Here is a 19,298-nt window from a genome sequence, read left to right on the forward strand (position 1 = left end):
AAAGTACATTAAAGGTTATTGAACTATGTTCAAATAATTGTTTTAGTCATTAAACTTTCAAAAAGTTATAAAAATAAGTTTTAAATTTATTAATAAGTTATAAAATAATCACTAAATTTTATAGCATCGTTACAAAATAATCATTAATTTATTAAACTATTATAAATTTATCAAAATTTAACAATTATTATATATCGCACTAATAATTTTATAACAATTTCATAAATTTAACAATCATTCAATAATCTTTAAAAATACAATGCTAAATCGATGATTTGAGCATAACTAACCTATGTTTTTCACCCTTTGAATTATTATCAGAAAGAGGACAAAGAATGGCAAATGACCAATAGGAGAATAGGACCTACGTTATTAACATAATCCTGGGCATGGATGATCTACCATTTCTCCAATCATAAAACTATTTTGAGTAAATTATGAATTTAATACTTAAACTATCAGTTTTGATCTGTTTTAATATCTAAGTTTTCATTTTTTTAAAATCATATCAAACATTTAATTTTTGTTTCATTTTAATACATGCCACTAAAAACTTGACAACACTGTATTTTTATAGGTAAATTATATCATTAATCACTCAACTATCTTCTTACTCCTATTTTGATACTTAAGTTTAAACATTTTCAATTTAACTAGTCAACTTTCAAATTGTTCCTTTTTAATCACTTTAATTTATATTATTATCACAAACTAAGCGACATCGACGGTAAATAAATTGTTGTTGTTCCTTAAGGTCCCAGGTTTGAGCACCATGAATGCTAAGGATGTGAGCGTTCATTGTCAAATGTTTTGAGAGTTATATTTGAACAAATACTACCTTGTACTTACCCAAATTAATCAAAAAAATTATTTCATAAATAACTTTTGTGACATGATTTTTTTTTATTATTTTATTAATATATAATTCAAAAAAAATTAAAAGTTAGAGTGGTTAAATTAGGAGTAAATTGAAAGTGAAGTAATTGAATTAAAAAAATAAACTTTAGTGACTAAAATAAGAGAGAAAAGACAGTTGAATAATGTAATTCAACTATAAAATAGGTGTCACGTGCAAATCAACCATTAAGTTAAGTTTTTAATGGAGATGTACTAAAACGAAATAAAAGCTAAACAGTAAGCATGATTTTAAAAAATTGAAAATACGTAGTTTATCACATAATTTACTCCTTGTATATATAATGTATATATTCGTCTTCGCATCTTCCCTTCTTCCTTAATAAAAAAAACCTTTTTTTTGAAACTCCCCTTTCTCTCGCTTGATCGCATCGAGAGCTCTCCTCCTCGCCGCTTGTCTTTCGTGCTTCGATCCCCTCTCTCTCTCTCTTACCCTGAAAACCCCAACTCACTGATTCACAATCCTTCCTCCCAACTCGGATTACCCGCCGCTTTCATCCGCCCGTATTATCGATTAATCAAGTTTTCTAAGGCAAGGATCGCTTTTCCCCTCCCACTTTCATTCATTGATTTCTTTTTATTTATTGTTGAAAAATCCGGATGCGAATGCATTTAGCAGTTATATTTTAGGGTTACTCAGTGTATATTTCAAAATTTCATTTAGGGTTTTGGACATGGAAGTTTCATATTGCTGTAAATTGGTCTTCTTAATCTGTAAACTCTGTAAATGACGTTTATTTTGCATTTGCTTTGCTGTTGATTTTTAATAAAACATGCAACCGTTTCAGACATTAGCCCAACTATTGTCAATAAACAGGGTCTAATATCCTTCACAAATTGATTAAAGGCACTGCTGTTTATGTGAAAATTTTCTTGCAACAATTGTGCTATATTCTCAGTCAATCATTTTGTGCAGTTTACAATATCGTGCTTAATGCAGTTTATTTTACGTTAAACTAACCTGGATTTTTTAGACTAGAAAATAAGGAATTTACGCTTTAGCTACTGTTTTCATTCTTGATATGGGAGCTTTGTTGCCTCTGTAGTTAACCTGTTGGATGTACGTGTCAATATATTTTTCTAGTAACATATTTAAGTAGATAAGGATCTGCCTCTTATGTGTTCTAAATAAATGATGATTTATGCATATATAACCAGTAGAATAGGCGAAGATGGACCATTGACAGCAGTTAATCCTAGAGGTTTATGCTACATTTATAGGTGGAAAGTTTTAGATTAGCAATATGAGGATGTTTTTTTTTTGTTAATGCTACATTTATAAGCAGGAAGTTTTAGATTAACATCGGGAGCCCTGAAATTTTAACATTGGTGTGGCTATGCAGAAAAAGTCACAATTTTGCAAATCTGAACACATGTATGGGTTTCATGGAACAATGGGAAGATGGAGGAGATCTTCCATTCCGTTGCATTAACTTTAGATTTAATGGTTTCCTGGTTTCTAAAACTACTTGAGTGTTTTTAAATTAAAAATCCTGAATTTGAAAATTTTAAGTGTTAATGTTTTATTATTGGATCTTAGAAGCTTGAGTTTATACTAAAAACTTACTCTATAGGAGCACTTTTTTCCTTCTGAGATGAATATCCCACAAGCACTGTTGCCCAAATCTTCTGCTAATGGATTTCCCCGTCGAAGAGGTGATAGAGAGGGTGGGGCTAGGTTGGAGAATAAGGTGCAGTCGGGAAAACCTAATCAGGGAAGAATTCAAACTTCAGGTGAACATTCTCTTACATGAATTTCTTATTATTGAACTATTTTCCTGATCTAATTTACTTGGTATAGCTGAAGTGGCTGGTGGGAAGGCTGGACGATGTGAGAGTTCTTCCCGTGATCGGCTAGTTTTTCTCACAACCTGTCTCATTGGGCATATGGTGGAAGTTCATGTGAAAAATGGATCAATTTACACTGGAATATTTCATGCAACTGATGCAGAAAAGGATTTTGGTATTGTATTTCTTTTTTTTTTCCATATTAATTATGCAACTGTAATTAGTTTGATAATTTTAGCTTTGTTCACGTAGAACTCGTATGCGAATAAAGTGAACTTTGAAAAATGATTCATCTTCTTAACATCCACTCTGTTACAACTTCAGGAATAATCTTGAAAATGGCTCGCATGATAAAGGAAGGTACTTCGCAAGGAAACAAGCCTGTTACCGAGTTTGTTAGCAAGGCACCCACAAAGATTTTGATTATACCTGCCAAAGAACTTGTGCAAGTTATTGCAAAGGTTTTGCTAATTTTCCTATCTTTAGAGTTCCATCCCTGGTCGAGTTGCCAGTAAGAGATGAATTGTCAAGTAGTTTATGGGGGGCTTTCTAAATACTGGTAGTCTGTTTCAGTTAGATCATTGTGAATGAATAGTTAAAACTTGGTTAAAAAATATTTCTATTTTTTTATCTTTTATTTCTTCAGTATTAATTTGGTTTTACTTTAATTGATTTCAGGATGTGGCTGTAACCAGTGATGGATTTGCAAGTGAGCTCCAGCATGAAAAACATCAGGAACTTTTGATAGATTCTGTGATATCACAATCCCGTCATGTTGGGATGGAGAGAGAATTGGAGCGTTGGGTTCCTGACGAAGATGTCCCACAGTGTCCTGAGCTAGAAAATATTTTTGGTGGCTCGCGGAATAGGTTACAATCATGTTCTCTCCTTTCAAAAATATGTTTTGTGATAGCTTTTCTGTTCCAATTTCTTCATCCCACTTGCATCTAATTTGTTTTTGTTATTTGACTTATTTCCACTCGATCTCCATTTTTATATATTAGATTCATTTGTTTTCAGTTGTCTTGCTTGGTTATTTCCCATCAATAAATTTGTTTCGAAAATAGATGTCAGAGAGTTCAAGATGTGGTGTTTTTTAATGGTTTTAGTATTGAGAGAATCAAGGATCTCAACTAAAACACGATTTCTACTTTGATATTTGATTCTGTGAGATTAGTTTAATATGGAAATGCAGGTTGAGATTTAATATGTCATGTTAATCTAGTATGACAAGTTTGTTTTTTGCTATCCCCTGTAGTTTTGTTGCAACAACCAGGCAGATCCTGGTTCTGTTGTCAATGTTAGAATGTTGGTGAGCTTAAAAGAGAGGACATACGTTGCATTAAAACAAAAAAAGTTCACAGCAAATCTTTACTTTCGACAATCATTATGTGTTTTTCCTGTTTTTTTGGGTAATATCTGTAGCATTTATCTTTTTCTTATTAACGTTGTATTTAATATACTCAATTAATTGCATTATTAGGAACTGGGATCAGTTTGAAACCAATCAAAAGTTGTTTGGTGTACAAAGTACTTTCAATGAGGAGCTTTATACAACAAAACTTGAGAGAGGTCCTCAAACGAGAGAGTTGGAGAAGGAAGCAATGAGAATAGCAAGAGAGATTGAGGGCGAGGAGACCCAAGACCTTCATCTAGCAGAGGTAATTTTCCTTAATATGTATTATTTGTCTCTTTAAGTTTGTTAATTTGTCTCTAAAATTTTCTCTTGCTTATTTTATGACAGGAGAGAGGCTTTGATCTTCATAATAATTTGGATATTGATGAGGAGATGAGATACTCCTCTGTCTTTAGGGGTAGAGGGTTTGACGATAGCGGTTATGAAGAAGAGGAGGATATTAAGTTGGATTCCCACAACGTTGAGACCTTTGGAGATTCTTCTGATTCTCTCAGTAGGGGGCCAGCGGATTTGACCAGTTTCCATTTAGTGGTAGTTATTGGCCTCTGGAATTAGAAATGTTGTTCTTTATTTTTTGAATGCATGTACATATATATATTGCCATTCTACATCTAAACCATTTTAAGGTGGTGTTTTTTCTTGGGATTATGTACTGTCAGTCTGTCCGTAAACCAAAAGAGGGTAATAAAATAGCAAGATTAGAACCATGGTGGAAAAAATTGGTGTTGGTCATTATTAGTTAATAAATCTTTTATGGTTCTTTACTACAATGTTGATCTAGATGGTTTCTCATTTTATCATGATTGATGAAATGGCTTGGGAGGTAGATTAGTTGGGTGGTGGGGATCTGTTACAATTTTTCGTGCTAATTGAATTTCTAATTAAAATTGTTTTAGCACTTTGGTGTACTTGCTTCAACAATGCCATTATTCTGAATTTTTTCTTTTCTCATCTTGTGTTTTATCATTGCCTGTCCTAAACATAATTTTCTCCTACTGCACCTGATGGTTATTTCAATTTTAATTTTGGAATCTAGTAAAGGATTTTACTTGATATAATGCTAAAAGTTAGTTACATGCCAGGTAGAAAGTGCTACGAATGATAGTTGTATCATCCGATGTGTTTCTATTTGCATGTGTTTACTCCTCTTTGTGATCCTTAACCTTTTATAACAGATTTCTGTTTTATCTTTGTTTTGTAGGATGAGGCACCCTCTTCCCAAGCCGCCATTGGTGCAGATTTGTACCATACTGGCTTTAATGGTCAATCCAAACAGCTGGCATCTGAAATTCCTTCTGAAAGTTTCTCTGTATCTGGCAGTGAAAGCAGGTATTTTAGACGTGCCTATGATTTGTATTTTGCTGATTAAATTTGTGATTCCTCCTTTCTGTCAAGTTTAAGGCAATATTAGATATTCTACTAAGGATCAGTTCTCTGGACATGATATTGGGGTTAGCTCTTTCTCTCTCTCCTGATTTAACACTTGCAATATAGGATCCAAGACAATTTGCTTGGTGAGCATGGAGGAAGCAGTGATGCTAAAGGGTTTGCTCAAAAGCAGTCTGTAAGTTGAACATTCCTTAGATTGAAATCTTCTATAGTGAATATTGAGCTCCTTAATTTGTTGCTTTAACTTCCATAACCGATCCATATCAGCATTGGATTTCTTTGTTCTAGTGATCCTAGTTTGTCTGTTTCTAACATGTTTGTTTTCTGTTTGAATTCCCATTTGTTATAATGCAGCCATCTGTGGACCAGCAGTTGTCAAATGCCATTGGTTAGTATGCTTAATCTCGCTTTATACAGTATTGATCTGTACTTAATCTTGCTGCTGCAGCTGGTTATTTTATTATAGAGCAATTTGTAATGCAGATTCCCATTCATTATTGAATGACAAGTTTGAGGGGTCTGATAAAGCTGGGCCACCAGCAAATCCTACTACTCAACCCCAAGCTAATTTTATGTCAAAGGTTAGTGAAAAGCCAGCTTCTTCTGGTGAACGCTCTGAGGGTCCAGCTGCTAACAAAGTTACTGGGGAAACACGTTCTGTAAACTCCTGTGGACAACCTGTTAGTTCTACATCATCAAATTCAGATTCTGTTGCTGCTGTCTCAGCATCTAGTGGCCCTGGCTTATCACCAAGTTCATCAATGGGTTCATTATCCTCTGAGAAGTCAACACTGAACCCCCATGCAAAGGTGCAATATCTTAATGTCACTACTGCTCTATTGTTTACCTTTTAACATGATTATTTGGTGCTTGCCTTTTGTTGTCTTTTCACACATCTTGATGCCAACAGGAATTCAAATTCAACCCTAATGCGAAGAGTTTCAAACCATCTCAGACATCTGTTAGGCCTCCATCCCCAGTCTCTGATGGTTCATTCTACTATCAAACACAAGCGACTCCTGTGCCACATATGCATATGCCTGTTACTTTTGGGGTAAGCTGCTGAAAAGTAATTGCAGTTGTTATGAACACTGATTTTGAGAGCAAGACATGCAACTCTTGCGTCACGTAGGGCCTCTCTCGATGTCACTGCATTGTGAAATTACTAAATATTGTTTTCGAAGGTTTTCCTTGGTTACTTGCATCATGTATCGGTTACATATGTTGTTAAGATCCTCAGTTATTGCCTCTTATGACTGGACGTACACGTTCGAGCTCTAAGGGGAGTTTTGACTTGGCATTTATTCCTGTTTCTTGTTATTACCTTTTGTGGGTTAAAGGTTTAGGTCGGATTAACTAGGGTTCTGACTTGTAATGAAAAAGTACTGCATGGATTCAACTTGTATTCAACTAAATCTTTGATCAGGTGTAGCTGTGTGCATGTGGCCTTTTGTTTTCCAGTCTATAGGAAATTCGCTAAAATCTGTTACCTTTTCCAATAAATAATCTTGTATCAAGTAATTTTGAAACAGGATGCAACATCATATGTTTTAATAATCGTTGGTATATGGTCTTCATTTCTTATGATTCGCTTCCATTGTCGATTTATTCTTTCTTTTTTCGGTGCAAAATTTGTTCTCGTCAGTCTTCATGTTCACCATTGTTGACCTCATGGGATTTGCAGATTGGACCCTCCTTTCCGGGACACCAACCTGTTGTATTCAATCCACAGGTGGCATCAATGCAATCAACTCAAGCATATTTTCATCCAAGTGGGCCACAGGTGGGCAACTTATCATTACTATACTATTATCTTATATACCCATCTTGCTACGCTTATTTATTATTTATATTTTTCAAAACTGCAGTATGGGCAGCAGATGCTTCTTGGGCAACGACCTGTGATGTACTACCAACCGGTAAGTGGTTTCAAAAGTTCGAGTTATTGTAGATTTGCAGAGGGGTAAAATAGTCTGTTACCCCGACTCTTCGTTTTAGCTTAAAATATGCTTCTTTGGACATGGATGTAGCATATTTCGTTTGGGACTCGTACCTGATATTTAACACTTCTGAGCCCGAGTAGTTATTTGGAACCTATTAAGATTAACATATGGTGTTTCATTTATTATAAAGAACATTAGACGTCTGGGGATTGTGATACAACTGAAACTCTGTTTTGCAGGAAATGCAATACAAAGGAAGGGAATATTAACCAGTTGTGGTTTGGTGACAACATTCTTGAGAGCCACGCTCTGCTCGTGAAAGAATAAAACTTTCGAAAAACTGCTCGGATGAACTCGAAACAATGCCCTGTAGCTGTCCAAGAAAGGTTGCCTAGGTTGTCTTGATCGCCTCATATATTTTCCAGGTTCCAGGGTTATATATAATATTTACCGTCTTGGGAAATAATTTTATAGACCCGTTTTATGCTTTTTTCATTCACATCCATGTCTCTGGATTTCTAGCTTTCCTTAACTAACCTGGCATTTTCTCTGATTGTTTGTTTTAATATTTTATAGTTTTGGGACAATTTGTGGTTCAATGATGGTATTGTGTTTATGTATTTTCTTTATAGTAATATTTCTGATCACTATAGCCTAATTTCAGTATGAAATCATTCATGGCTTTTCATTGTTATTCAATCATTCAAATCGAATTGAAGTAAAAAGAATCTCAATTACTTGTGTTTAAGTGCCCATAAATCTATGTCAATCAAATATTTAAAGCTGATTGTAGTGTGTATCAGTCAATGCTCATCATAAAACTTCATTAGTGGAATCAGCAATTGGTATTTGTACTCCCAAACACAACCTTTGAAACCGGAACTGAATTCGAACTTCGAATTATTTATAAACGGTCGAACACGGATAAGTAGCATGCTAAAGGATCATGTAAATAACGAACAACGATCATATTCTGAGCTTACGGTGCTGCTAGTGTTGATATATCAGAAAGGCGATCTAAAAGCTGGCATACATCTATCTGAGCCAACAGTTTTGAGCAAAGATGCTATGAAATTGCTTGGTTGTAAACTATTTCAGGTAGCCTCTATATTTGGTTCTGATGAAATATCCCAGATTCTAAGCTGTGATTCTCGAACGACCCTTTGCTATTCTTCGAGCATGGACTCGTCTGCCCCTTTCGTTGCCGTGATGTACATGCACAGAACAGTAAGTGTACATGTCTAAACAGTGAGGAGAGAGAACAAAACCAGAAAATGGGTTTTCATCATGTAGAAGAGGGAACCATTTAAAGGGCTATTGAAGTTTAAACGAAACCACTAAACATGCCAAAAATTAATGAAGATGTACCATATGGAGACGACTAACAATGAGTTTCCATGACAAACTAAAGCTGACCAGTATTGAAATTTAATGGAAATCAACTAAAGACATTAACTCGTTAAAAAAATTACAAATAAATAAGAAAACCCATGATTGGAAGCTGTAGAATTACAATTTCAGAGTAAACAAATACATTATACATAGAGAGAGCGAGTACCATCGGGCAAGAAGAAGCGGAGACAAGGGGAGACAAGGGAGTCTGTTCAAATATGATTCTCAATCATTTGATATTGAAAGCTCACACTCCTGACATTTCTAGTGCTCGAACTCGAGAACTCAAAAAATAATAATAATTCTTTTACTATCGAAGTCGTTTGATTCGTTCTTAATTCACTAACACACGATTCAGTAATGAAGATCCGTTTCTATTTAAGGATTTAGTCGTCATCTCACGCCTTTTTTATGCAACAACTTTTTTGGGTAAATTACAAATTCGATAATTAAATTTTACTCTCTCTCCTATTTCACTCATTGTACTTTAAATCTTTTCAATTTCTTCACTAAACTTAATACATTGAATTTTTTGGTACTCAAACCATTTTCTCACTAACGACATTATAATTGAGCTTTTATATAGATGCAAAATGACGTTTTTGGTGAAAATTTTATTTTTTTAAAACGATATTGTTTAACTGTTGTTAACTATTTAACGACGAAGTGAACAAAAAATCTCAATATATTAAGTTCTGTGAGTAAATTGAAAACTTCTAAAGTTTAATGAGAAAAATAGGAAGGAGAATAAAGTTTAGTGGTAAAATTTGTAATTTACGTTTTTTTTGTTGCTAAAACCTTAGTTAATGGAGAATGAATGAATGAAGGTAAAACTAGTTGATGGGGTCAACCCGATAAGGCTCGAGCAAGTTAATTTGGGCTTTAGAATAAAATCATTTGTTAATCATAAGTACACTTATTATTAATGCTTATGTTATGAATGTACGTAGTATAATATAATTATCTGTGTAACACTAATTTTACGAACTTAGCGTTCAAAACACATTTTCGTTCACAAGTACTTAGATGAGGATCGAATATTACAATGGTCAATTATAGTTTTAGATGTCGTGATCAAAATATATCTTAAGTTATTATAGTAACATATATATCGTAAATCTTATTTGTAACTTAGTTGTAACTCTATTTTATAAATTTATATATGATACTTGATTTGTATTATTATTTTTACAAATCTATATTTGATATTTGAAAACTTAAACTATGATAATTTTTTTTATTTATAGTTATATCTTGACAGGTCGTTGTTGATTTTGAGGAAAATGTTCTAAAGTGGTTAGTAACTTTAATGATTTTGTGCGTATCCCGATAATTCTAATGTTCAAACTCGAAACTTCAATGAAAAAACAACAATTCTTTTATTGCTAAAGTTGTTTGATTCGTGTATAAGTAGTAAACAATTTGATATCGCTTAAACAATGTCCCGAGTTTGATCCAGGTTAGTCAAGACAAAACATTAGAACCGGGAGGGCAACCAAAAAATATATATTAAATATTTTAAATTAAGATTAAATTAAAAAATTATTATTATTGGTTCGACTGGTCTAAGACACTATTTTTCTTCCATATAGGTTTATGGAGGTTTTTTTATCGAAGGGCTTGTCTCTGTCTGTCTTGTTAAATTTTTTAATAGAGGACAAGTCGCCCTTTTAAAAAAATAACATATAATTCAAATTTGGATTAGATAATCGTACTTCAAATTGATGTAATTAACCTTATTTGATTTGAGTTCAATTCACTCATTTACACCGCAGATTACATGATTGGTCACTATTCAAAACCGGAGGCGGGAGCAGTCAACTGTCAACCTCCACTTTTAACGGATAAGGAAATAGAAATGGAAGATGATGAATTAGGAACTTCATGATCGATTCAAATTTCTCTCTATATGTCTTCCATTGAAATGGATCGCCTCAGCTTTTGAGCTAATCGGTTTCAAACAAGATTCAATGGGTAATGTTTTCTCACCGTCTCATAATTTATTTCCTTTGTTTTGATTTTTGTATGATCTGTTTATTGCTTTCATTAATTTATCGATTTCTTTGATTTGATTTACGTAATGTGAAGAAAACTGAGAAGGAGAGCGTTAGAGCATGTAATGCGGCTTTAAGGAGGAGGATCGAATTTGTTTTATACGAAAAACGAAAATTGTATCTGAATTTGAATTTTTACATATTTTTAAGAGCTAGTGGAGATGGATTTAATGTTTATTGCATGTTTGGATGCTGAGAAAGCTGAGGTAATGAAACAGGAAAGCAAAGAGAATCGGAATATGAATTTTCTACTCTATAACTATCTCGCTCAACAGAATTCTATTTCGTGGTCACTGATCACTGAAAATTATATGCATTTTATTACCTTTCTTGAATATCATTTCGTTGATCAATTTTTATGGAGAAATTAGTTTTTGAATTAACAAGGAATCGGTGTTTGTTGTGGAAGCTATTATTGGCGCCACTTACACATGATATGAATTATGAACATTGCGTTTCTCAGCGACGGATGTGGAATGTTGTTCAACTCAACTTATTGACGGAGATGGCTCATTCAATGTCATTGGAATCGAACAGTTTATCAAGGAAGTAAAACTTGGTGAATGCGGGCTGTCGTATGCGGTGGTTTCCATTATGGGACCACAGAGCAGCGGTATGCTCTATATCTTCTTGATTTCTGCTTCATTAGCGGTTGTATTTTTAATTAGAATTGTGGAATACAAATAACTAGGGCATGATTAGTTAGAAGTTCAGTCACTTCAGTGTTTTATATCTATCTTTGTTGTATCAATATTTTGAGTCTACTAGACACACCATGAGTGATTTTAACCTTTTTTTTTTGGGGGGGGGGGTTGTTTAATAAATTTTTGGGCCATGTAAGAAGTTCTGCTTATGCCATTTAAAGTTTCACTTTGTTTTGCATGATCTTGACAGGTAAAAGCACGTTGTTAAATAATTTGTTTTTCACCAATTTCAGAGAAATGGATGCATTTAAAGGAAGGTAACTTAGTTTTCAGTAGTACCATCACACTGCATTTGTTTCAATTAGCTCAAACAACTGATGGGATGTGTTTCCTTTTAGGTCTCAAACCACGAAAGGTATTTGGATGGCAAAGTGCAATGGTATAGAGCCTTGCACTCTAGTAATGGATCTGGAGGGTACTGATGGAAGAGAACGTGGGGAGGTTCTGTTGCTAACTTGCATTCTATTATTAACTATAGCGTCCGAAAATTGAAACTACATTGTTTTATTTACCGATAAATATTTGTTCACTCTGTTGTTTGTCTTCCTTCTTATCAGCTTAAATATCTTTTCCCCTTTTGATGGCAATTTTAGCAAGTACATCCTCTAAATAATTCTTAGAAAATTTCAACCGGTTGGTAATGCTAATGATATGGTAGTTGTAGGAATAGTTATACTATTGAATGAATTTTTATTTTACCGAAGAGTAAAATCAATTGAAGGTCAGTCGTTATTTTATTTTTATCTTAAGCATTTAGTTCTGAATGTTACATTCTTTTCTGTCATAAACGTTAGACAAAAGGTGATATTTATACAATAGCATATTTTCAGACATGGATTAGGAGATTGTACGTGAAATTGAAGAACTAACCATGATCACATAATTACACAGGTTTTTTAGTTAAAAGAACCGTAAATGATTTTTGAATGTCTTAAAGTGGTCCCACTGCACTGAAAGTTAAGAGTGACTCAATAGTTGGAATTCAGATAATAAAAGATGAAGAAATGGATTTTCTGTGCCTATATTTGTTTGACAAGTTTTATTTGATTTTCCTTTGTTTTATGAAAAATGGGGAGGAAGAAGGGGTTTTTTATTAATTTTTTTACATACTAATTATTGTTTTGCCTTACTCCAGGATGACACAGCATTTGAGAAACAAAGTGCACTTTTTGCACTGGCGGTTTCTGATATAGTACTCATAAACATGTAAGGTTTGACATCTACATGGTGCTTGATTCATTTAAGTTCATTGCCATCAGTAGTATGTGCAAGTGTAGGTAATATGCTTGAGCAACTTTGATCTAGGTGGTGTCATGATATTGGACGTGAGCAAGCTGCAAACAAGCCCCTTCTTAAGACTGTATTCCAGGTATTTTGCGACATTGTTGCCTTCCTAATAACTGCCCTGAATTTCAAGGGGTTCCTTTTTACTTCTAATTTGGTTGTATTGGTTGCAGGTCATGATGAGATTGTTTAGTCCCCGCAAAACAACATTGATGTTTGTCATTCGTGATAAAACAAGGGTGGGTGCCTTTCTTCTATTATGGAGTAACTGTTGTTTGGAGAGCTATTATTTTCCCACCATTTTCCTTAAGAATTCTGAGCATCTAAGCTTTATTTTGTTCTTATATCCCATCATTTTCCTTGTTTGCAGACACCACTGGAAAATTTAGAACCTGTTCTGAGAGAAGATATTCAGAAGGCACGTATATGGTGCCTATGCTTCCTTGCTTTCCTCAGTACATTCAGTTATGCTTTCCTCTAATCAGTATTTCTTGAACTGCAGATATGGGACACGGTTCCTAAGCCCGAAGCGCATAAGGAAACACCATTAAGTGAATTTTTCAATGTATAGATACATTGGGTCGTTATTTCATGCTACATGCTTTAAATGTTTTGACATCTCTTTATATCTTTTCTGATGATTATTGCTTCTGAAGATTAATACTATTTTTTTGTATTGGCCAGGTAGAGGTTGTGGCACTTAATAGTTATGAAGAAAAGGAAGAGCTATTTAAGGAGCAGGTACACAATCTGTATCTAAGTCACCAACAAGGACATTCAGCATGGCAAGCAAATGAGACTTTCACACTTGGCTGTTTAGAACTTTGTTTAAATGAAAAGAAATAGGGTTAATATCTAGATTTGTGGACGTGTCAATATCTAGATTTGTGGACGTTACCTTATTGACTGTTTGATGACCTAAATCGTTTTTTTTTCTCATTCGTGTTGTTGCATTTCTTTTTTTGCCTCACTTGACCAGGTTATTAGGTGCAGTTCACAGTTTCTGTAGATTGCTAAAATAAAATATCTCTACGTACGGTTTATAATTTGTCTTTTTGTTGGATGATGTTGCTGAGACTTTTAATTAACTGGCATGCAAACGGGAAGTTTGTCTGATTCTATTATTACTACTGAAGGTTGCTAAATTGAGACAACGATTCTTTCACTCTATTGCACCGGGGGGACTTGCTGGAGATAGGAGGGGAGTGGTACCTGCTTCAGGGTTCTCTTTTAGTGCACAGCAGATCTGGAAAGTCATTAAGGAGAACAAGGACCTTGACCTTCCAGCCCATAAGGTAAGCTTTTGGACATTATTTTGACGGTAACTTTGTAAATCTCGTTGATGTTTCTGTTGTCCATGTTTCATTTCCTGTAGGTCATGGTGGCTTCGGTACGTTGCGAAGAAATTGCCCATGAAAAGTACGAAGCTTTCATTGAAAGTGAGGTACGAGGACATGTGAAATTGTTTGAAAATCCTAAATGTATGAATGCAGGCACTCCCAGTATTTTTCTAGAAATTGAAACCAACCTATTACTTCATATAACAGAGCTGGCGTAAGTTAGAAGAAGCTGTAAAGACTGGTCCAGTTTCTGGGTTTGGGAAGAAGCTGAATTCACTTCTTTACACTTCTCTATCAGAGTAAGATTGCTTTAATGAGATCTCAAGAAAATTGTTTCAGTGTCAAGTTACAAATAGGCTTGAATCTACTTACAGGTTTGTAAGTCATGATGGTGTTAATGACATTGCTTCAGTAAATGGGTGAACCTTGGATGAAAATTAAGACATAACTTGGCTAAATAAGAGCCTGATGATCGATTTTAAGATTCTTGACTTTTATGTAGTTTTACAACCACATCAGGGACATTAATTTAATTTTTCATTTTGTTCTGATTTTAGTTATGATTCAGAAGCCACGTTTTTCGATGAAGGTGTCAGATCATCAAAGAGAAGACAGCTTCAAGAAAAACTATTCCAAGTACTGGCACTCAACTCTTATTATTGTCAATTTTTTGTTGTTATTCAGCTCATTTGCTTTTCTTCTTCTGATTTAGCTTGCCCAACCAGCCCACCACTCCGTACTGGGACATTTAAGGTCTGGAACTCTTGAAAAATTTAAGGAAGCATTTGAGAAGGCTTTGGATGGAGGGGAGAAGTTTTCTGTGGCTGCTCGTAACTGCAGTGGATCGTACATGGCTCTATTTGATGAAGGATATGAAGGTATGGTTGACCTTTATAAATCATTCTCGTTTACTATAAACTGGCGTTATAAAAGAAAGCTACAGAATATTAGTTCTCATGGAGTTTGACATCATTTTCAGATGCTTTTGTTGAACTAGCAAATTGGGATTCCTCTAAATATAGAGATAAGCTAGATCGCGATATCGAGGCACATGTGGCTTCTGTCCAAGCTGCTAAGCTTTCAGAGCTTACTTCAACGTATCAGGTACATAAACTTATCTGTCCGCCCCTTCTGACCATTTACTTGAGTGATATGTCCTCATGATTATCAACAATTTTACTATTTCCAAATCACCTTGTGTTTACAATCCTAACCGATGAAGTAATATTATGAAGATTTTGGATAATGTAACCTAAACCCTTTGTTTTCAAGTTCTTGCAGGTTGTTGAAAATTTCAAATTGTTGCATATAATGTGCATTAATTTTAGCCAAACTAGTTAAGATGTCATATTAATACAGTTAATTTGTTTAAACTTCATTGTGTTCCTAATTTTTGAAATTTTCACAATTCACATTGTTGCATAAGGAAATATTTATCTAGGTCTGTGAATAAGGAAAGTCCGTGCTTTTCTTGTTTAATTCTTTTCAGACCATGGATTATGGCTCTTAAGTGCTTTGTTTTTTATTCCCATATACTATGAAGGATGCACAACAAATTACTTTGTATCTAGGGATGGCTATGAGTGGGGTCTGGTCGGATTTTTGGTCACTCGAACTCGACACAAAAATGAAACCCCTCCACTCGCATTTGACCCAACCCTGTTCAAGAGGGTCCACCCGATCCAAAATTAGACTTGATTTTTTATGTCAAAACTCACATTCGATCCAACCCGAATCGACCTTAATATAAGAAAATCATTTTTATTAAGTAAATAAGGATCTAATTGAGGTATTATTAAAATTATCCCTAAGTATATAAATTATAATTATAATATTTTGCAAGATCAAGTTTTCTTTACTATAAATCCAAACCTAACCCGATCTTACCCTTTAAAAAATTCTGACCGAACCCAAATTTCAAAATAAAAAACAGACCCAACTGGATCCGATCGGATCGGAACCCATCGAGTTGGGTAAAATGTCCATCCTATTTGTATCAAAGTTGGTATCGGTGAAATTCTTCTTCTTGTATGGATGATTTCCGTGGTTTATAGTCATGGAGTTCCATATCGCGTGAAGAATTAGTCACGGTGCATTCAAACTGCACATTTTTATGACTGGATAAATCACCACTTGGAATCATTGACATAATTATGATGCTTTTACAGGCAAAGCTGAATGAGACATTGGCAGGACCTGTTGAATCGCTTTTTGATGGAGCTAATAATGAGACCTGGCTCTCAATAAGGAACCTTCTTAAGTGTGAAACTGAATCAGCTGTCAGTGGAATGTCCAAGGCTCTCTCCGGTTTTGACTTGGATGAAATTGCAAAAGGCAAGATGCTAACGAGCCTAAAGGATTACGCCAGAGGAGTGGTTGAAGCAAAAGCTAAAGAAGAAGCCGGAAGGGTAGTGATCCGTATGAAGGACAGGTAATAACACATTTCAATGTTTGAGTCAAAGTGGTTGATTACCAAGACATTGTATATTACTGGAATTGACTGAAAAAAAAAATTGCATTCAGGTTTTCAACATTGTTTAGTCATGATTCCGATTCAATGCCTCGGATTTGGACCGGGAACGAAGATATTCGAGCCATAACTAGAACAGCTCGTACCGAAGTATGTTTATGTACAATTTTCAGAATAATGCTACATTATCTTCTATGCTAAACTTGCTTATTATCTGTTACCAGTGCTTGAAATTGCTCTCTATTATGGCTGCTATTCGGTTGGAAGATAGCGTTGATAATATTGAGGAAATACTATTTTCTGCCTTGTTGGATACCGGCAATAGAGCTGCGAACAAGAGCACACTAGCAGATCCATTGGCCTCGAGCACTTGGGAGCAGGTGAAGTCTTGTTCTAGTTGAGAACCTTCATGAGATGTAGTTGAACCCGTACAAACTGCTTGATCATTGCATGCTATTCATTGATAAAGATTTGCCTCACATTCATTGATAAAAATTTGTAGCATTCACCTACTAAATATGTAATGCTTTCCTTCTTTCTCTCTAACGTTGTATCGTATTAATCGAAATCGGTACAGGTCCCTCCCGCAAGGACATTGATCACACCAGTCCAGTGCAAGGCTTTGTGGAGGCAATTTACGACTGAGACCGAGTACACTGTCACTCAGGCCATTTCTGCTCAGGCATGAATTTTAAAGTTCTAATTACCTCGAAGATTTCATTCCGATCCTTCCCGGTGCATCTTTTTTCTGCCACCTGAGTTGTACTGATGCCTGATTAGTTTTCTTATATTTTCAGGAAGCCAACAAGCGTAGCAACAACTGGTTGCCACCTCCATGGGCAATTGTTGCCTTGCTGGTCTTGGGATTTAATGAATTTATGACTGTTTTGAGGTGCGCGTTGCACTCGGTAGCTTCGATTCCTTTCGACTAATTTCGGTCCCTATCCGTTGCTTGTGCTTACTCGCTCCCATCCTTTGTTGCAGAAACCCTTTCTATCTGGCTATCATCTTCGTCGGTTACCTAATCGCGAAGGCTCTATGGGTGCAGCTCGATGTTTCGGGTCAATTCCGCTACGGCGTCGTGAGTTTTGAACTTAATATCTCTTTGTCCCTGTTTATGAGCATGCTAAAACCATTTGGTTAGCCAATGACTCTTATGCTACAATGATCCGAAACACTTAAAATCATCTTTCTATGCTTGCAGCTTCCTGGTATCATCGCCTTATCCACCCGGTTGATTCCCACCGTTATGAACCTTATCCGGAAGTTATCTGAGGCAGGTCAAGCACCCGCCACTCCAACTAACATGACTCCGAGAATGACGGCTACATCGGCATCTAGAAAGTTCGAAAACGGAAGCACCATGTCATCTAATGCTTCATCCCGAGTAATTTCATCCCACTCCAACAAAGAAGAATAACTTGCTAGACTAGAAATCATGGTACTAAATTGAGGTTGCAGCTGCAATGTCACGGTTGCAAATGTTGCTAACGTTACACATGTTTTCTTTTCTAAAAGTAATTATGTTTTTATGTTGCGGATGTGATGTGCAATATTGCGGTAATCTTAAAAAACGCTACATTGCATCCGTTATACTATATTACAGTCATAATTTAATACTATACTAGAAATACGTTCTCTGTCTACTTAAGACGCCGGTTTCGTGCTCAGGTTAACGCCGGGACCGGCTTCCTTAATAGAGAGGGAAGTCTAAATTAGATTAGGTAACATGGACAACATCCATGTTTGTTGAGAAATTATATGGATATGTTAAGCATTGATTTAAACTCAATATTTATCTAATCCAATTATTCTTGTAGTAAGTATTTACTAATGACACTTAAGGTGATAAAATACGAGTTGTTTCTCGGATTTTGTATTGATTATTTGTTTATTTAATTTTAACAATATTTTATAATATTCTCATTAAATTTGAAAAATGAAACTCATATCTACATGCCATATTGACAAATTTTCCTCATGTTATAATCCTATTTATAGTATTTTGTGTTTATAGTTTTTTTATAGATTAAAAATATATGTTAGGTGGATTTTTATATATTCATATCATATTTTTATTTTTTATATTGTAAAATATTTTAAGATAAAGTACGCAAATGATACTCGACTACATGATTTTTTTTTATTAAGTTCTTCGACTATTAAAAGTTTCAAAATGATCATTCAACTATAGAATGTTACTTTGTTATGTCCCTTGACTATTGAAAGTTACAAAATGGACACCTGATTATTTATTATGCTCCAAAATCATCATTTTCCACTAAAAGATTGTCGGTTGTCTACACTGAATATTAACATAATTGCTGAGATATGATAGTCTTTGAGATTCTAGGATCATATTTTACTATATCACATACAACAAGTTAACGTTCAGCTCTGAACACTGTCAAATTTTTAACTGGAAAATGACAAGTTTGAAATATAATGAATAGTCGGGTGACCATTTTGTAACTTTTAATAGTCGAGTGACCTAACAAAGTAACAATCTATAGCTAGATGATCATTTTATAACTTTTAATAGTCGAGGGATCTTTTAAAAAATAATAGTCAAGGGACTTAATAAAGTAATACCTTATAGTCG

The 19,298-nt window shown here is 34.7% G+C and overlaps 2 protein-coding genes across 2 annotated transcripts; both read left to right on the forward strand.

The window, feature by feature from the left end:
* Positions 1 to 1,236: 1,236 nt before the first annotated feature.
* LOC120151225 (polyadenylate-binding protein-interacting protein 3-like) lies at positions 1,237 to 7,807 on the forward strand. The gene is made up of 15 exons (XM_039163743.1): positions 1,237 to 1,447; positions 2,490 to 2,649; positions 2,717 to 2,878; positions 3,028 to 3,164; positions 3,382 to 3,572; positions 4,187 to 4,364; positions 4,448 to 4,651; positions 5,322 to 5,449; positions 5,615 to 5,684; positions 5,864 to 5,897; positions 5,993 to 6,318; positions 6,420 to 6,563; positions 7,194 to 7,292; positions 7,378 to 7,428; positions 7,692 to 7,807. Exons 2-15 carry the CDS (start codon positions 2,511 to 2,513, stop codon positions 7,719 to 7,721), a joined length of 1,893 nt encoding a protein of 630 aa, XP_039019674.1. The 5' UTR covers positions 1,237 to 1,447; positions 2,490 to 2,510; the 3' UTR covers positions 7,722 to 7,807.
* Positions 7,808 to 10,736: 2,929 nt separating this feature from the next.
* On the forward strand, positions 10,737 to 18,252 carry LOC120151291 (protein ROOT HAIR DEFECTIVE 3-like). The gene is made up of 23 exons (XM_039163800.1): positions 10,737 to 10,818; positions 11,362 to 11,511; positions 11,793 to 11,859; positions 11,941 to 12,043; positions 12,738 to 12,808; positions 12,908 to 12,971; positions 13,060 to 13,125; positions 13,257 to 13,304; positions 13,389 to 13,451; positions 13,571 to 13,627; positions 14,023 to 14,181; positions 14,262 to 14,330; positions 14,434 to 14,525; positions 14,784 to 14,862; positions 14,939 to 15,104; positions 15,206 to 15,330; positions 16,395 to 16,657; positions 16,750 to 16,846; positions 16,921 to 17,076; positions 17,274 to 17,378; positions 17,494 to 17,588; positions 17,681 to 17,777; positions 17,901 to 18,252. Exons 1-23 carry the CDS (start codon positions 10,815 to 10,817, stop codon positions 18,114 to 18,116), a joined length of 2,412 nt encoding a protein of 803 aa, XP_039019731.1. The 5' UTR covers positions 10,737 to 10,814; the 3' UTR covers positions 18,117 to 18,252.
* Positions 18,253 to 19,298: the final 1,046 nt, after the last annotated feature.

The sequence above is a fragment of the Hibiscus syriacus genome, unplaced genomic scaffold (genome assembly GCF_006381635.1).
Source record: "Hibiscus syriacus cultivar Baekdansim isolate YM2019G1 unplaced genomic scaffold, ASM638163v2 tig00111036_pilon, whole genome shotgun sequence".
NCBI classification, from domain to species: domain Eukaryota; kingdom Viridiplantae; phylum Streptophyta; class Magnoliopsida; order Malvales; family Malvaceae; genus Hibiscus; species Hibiscus syriacus.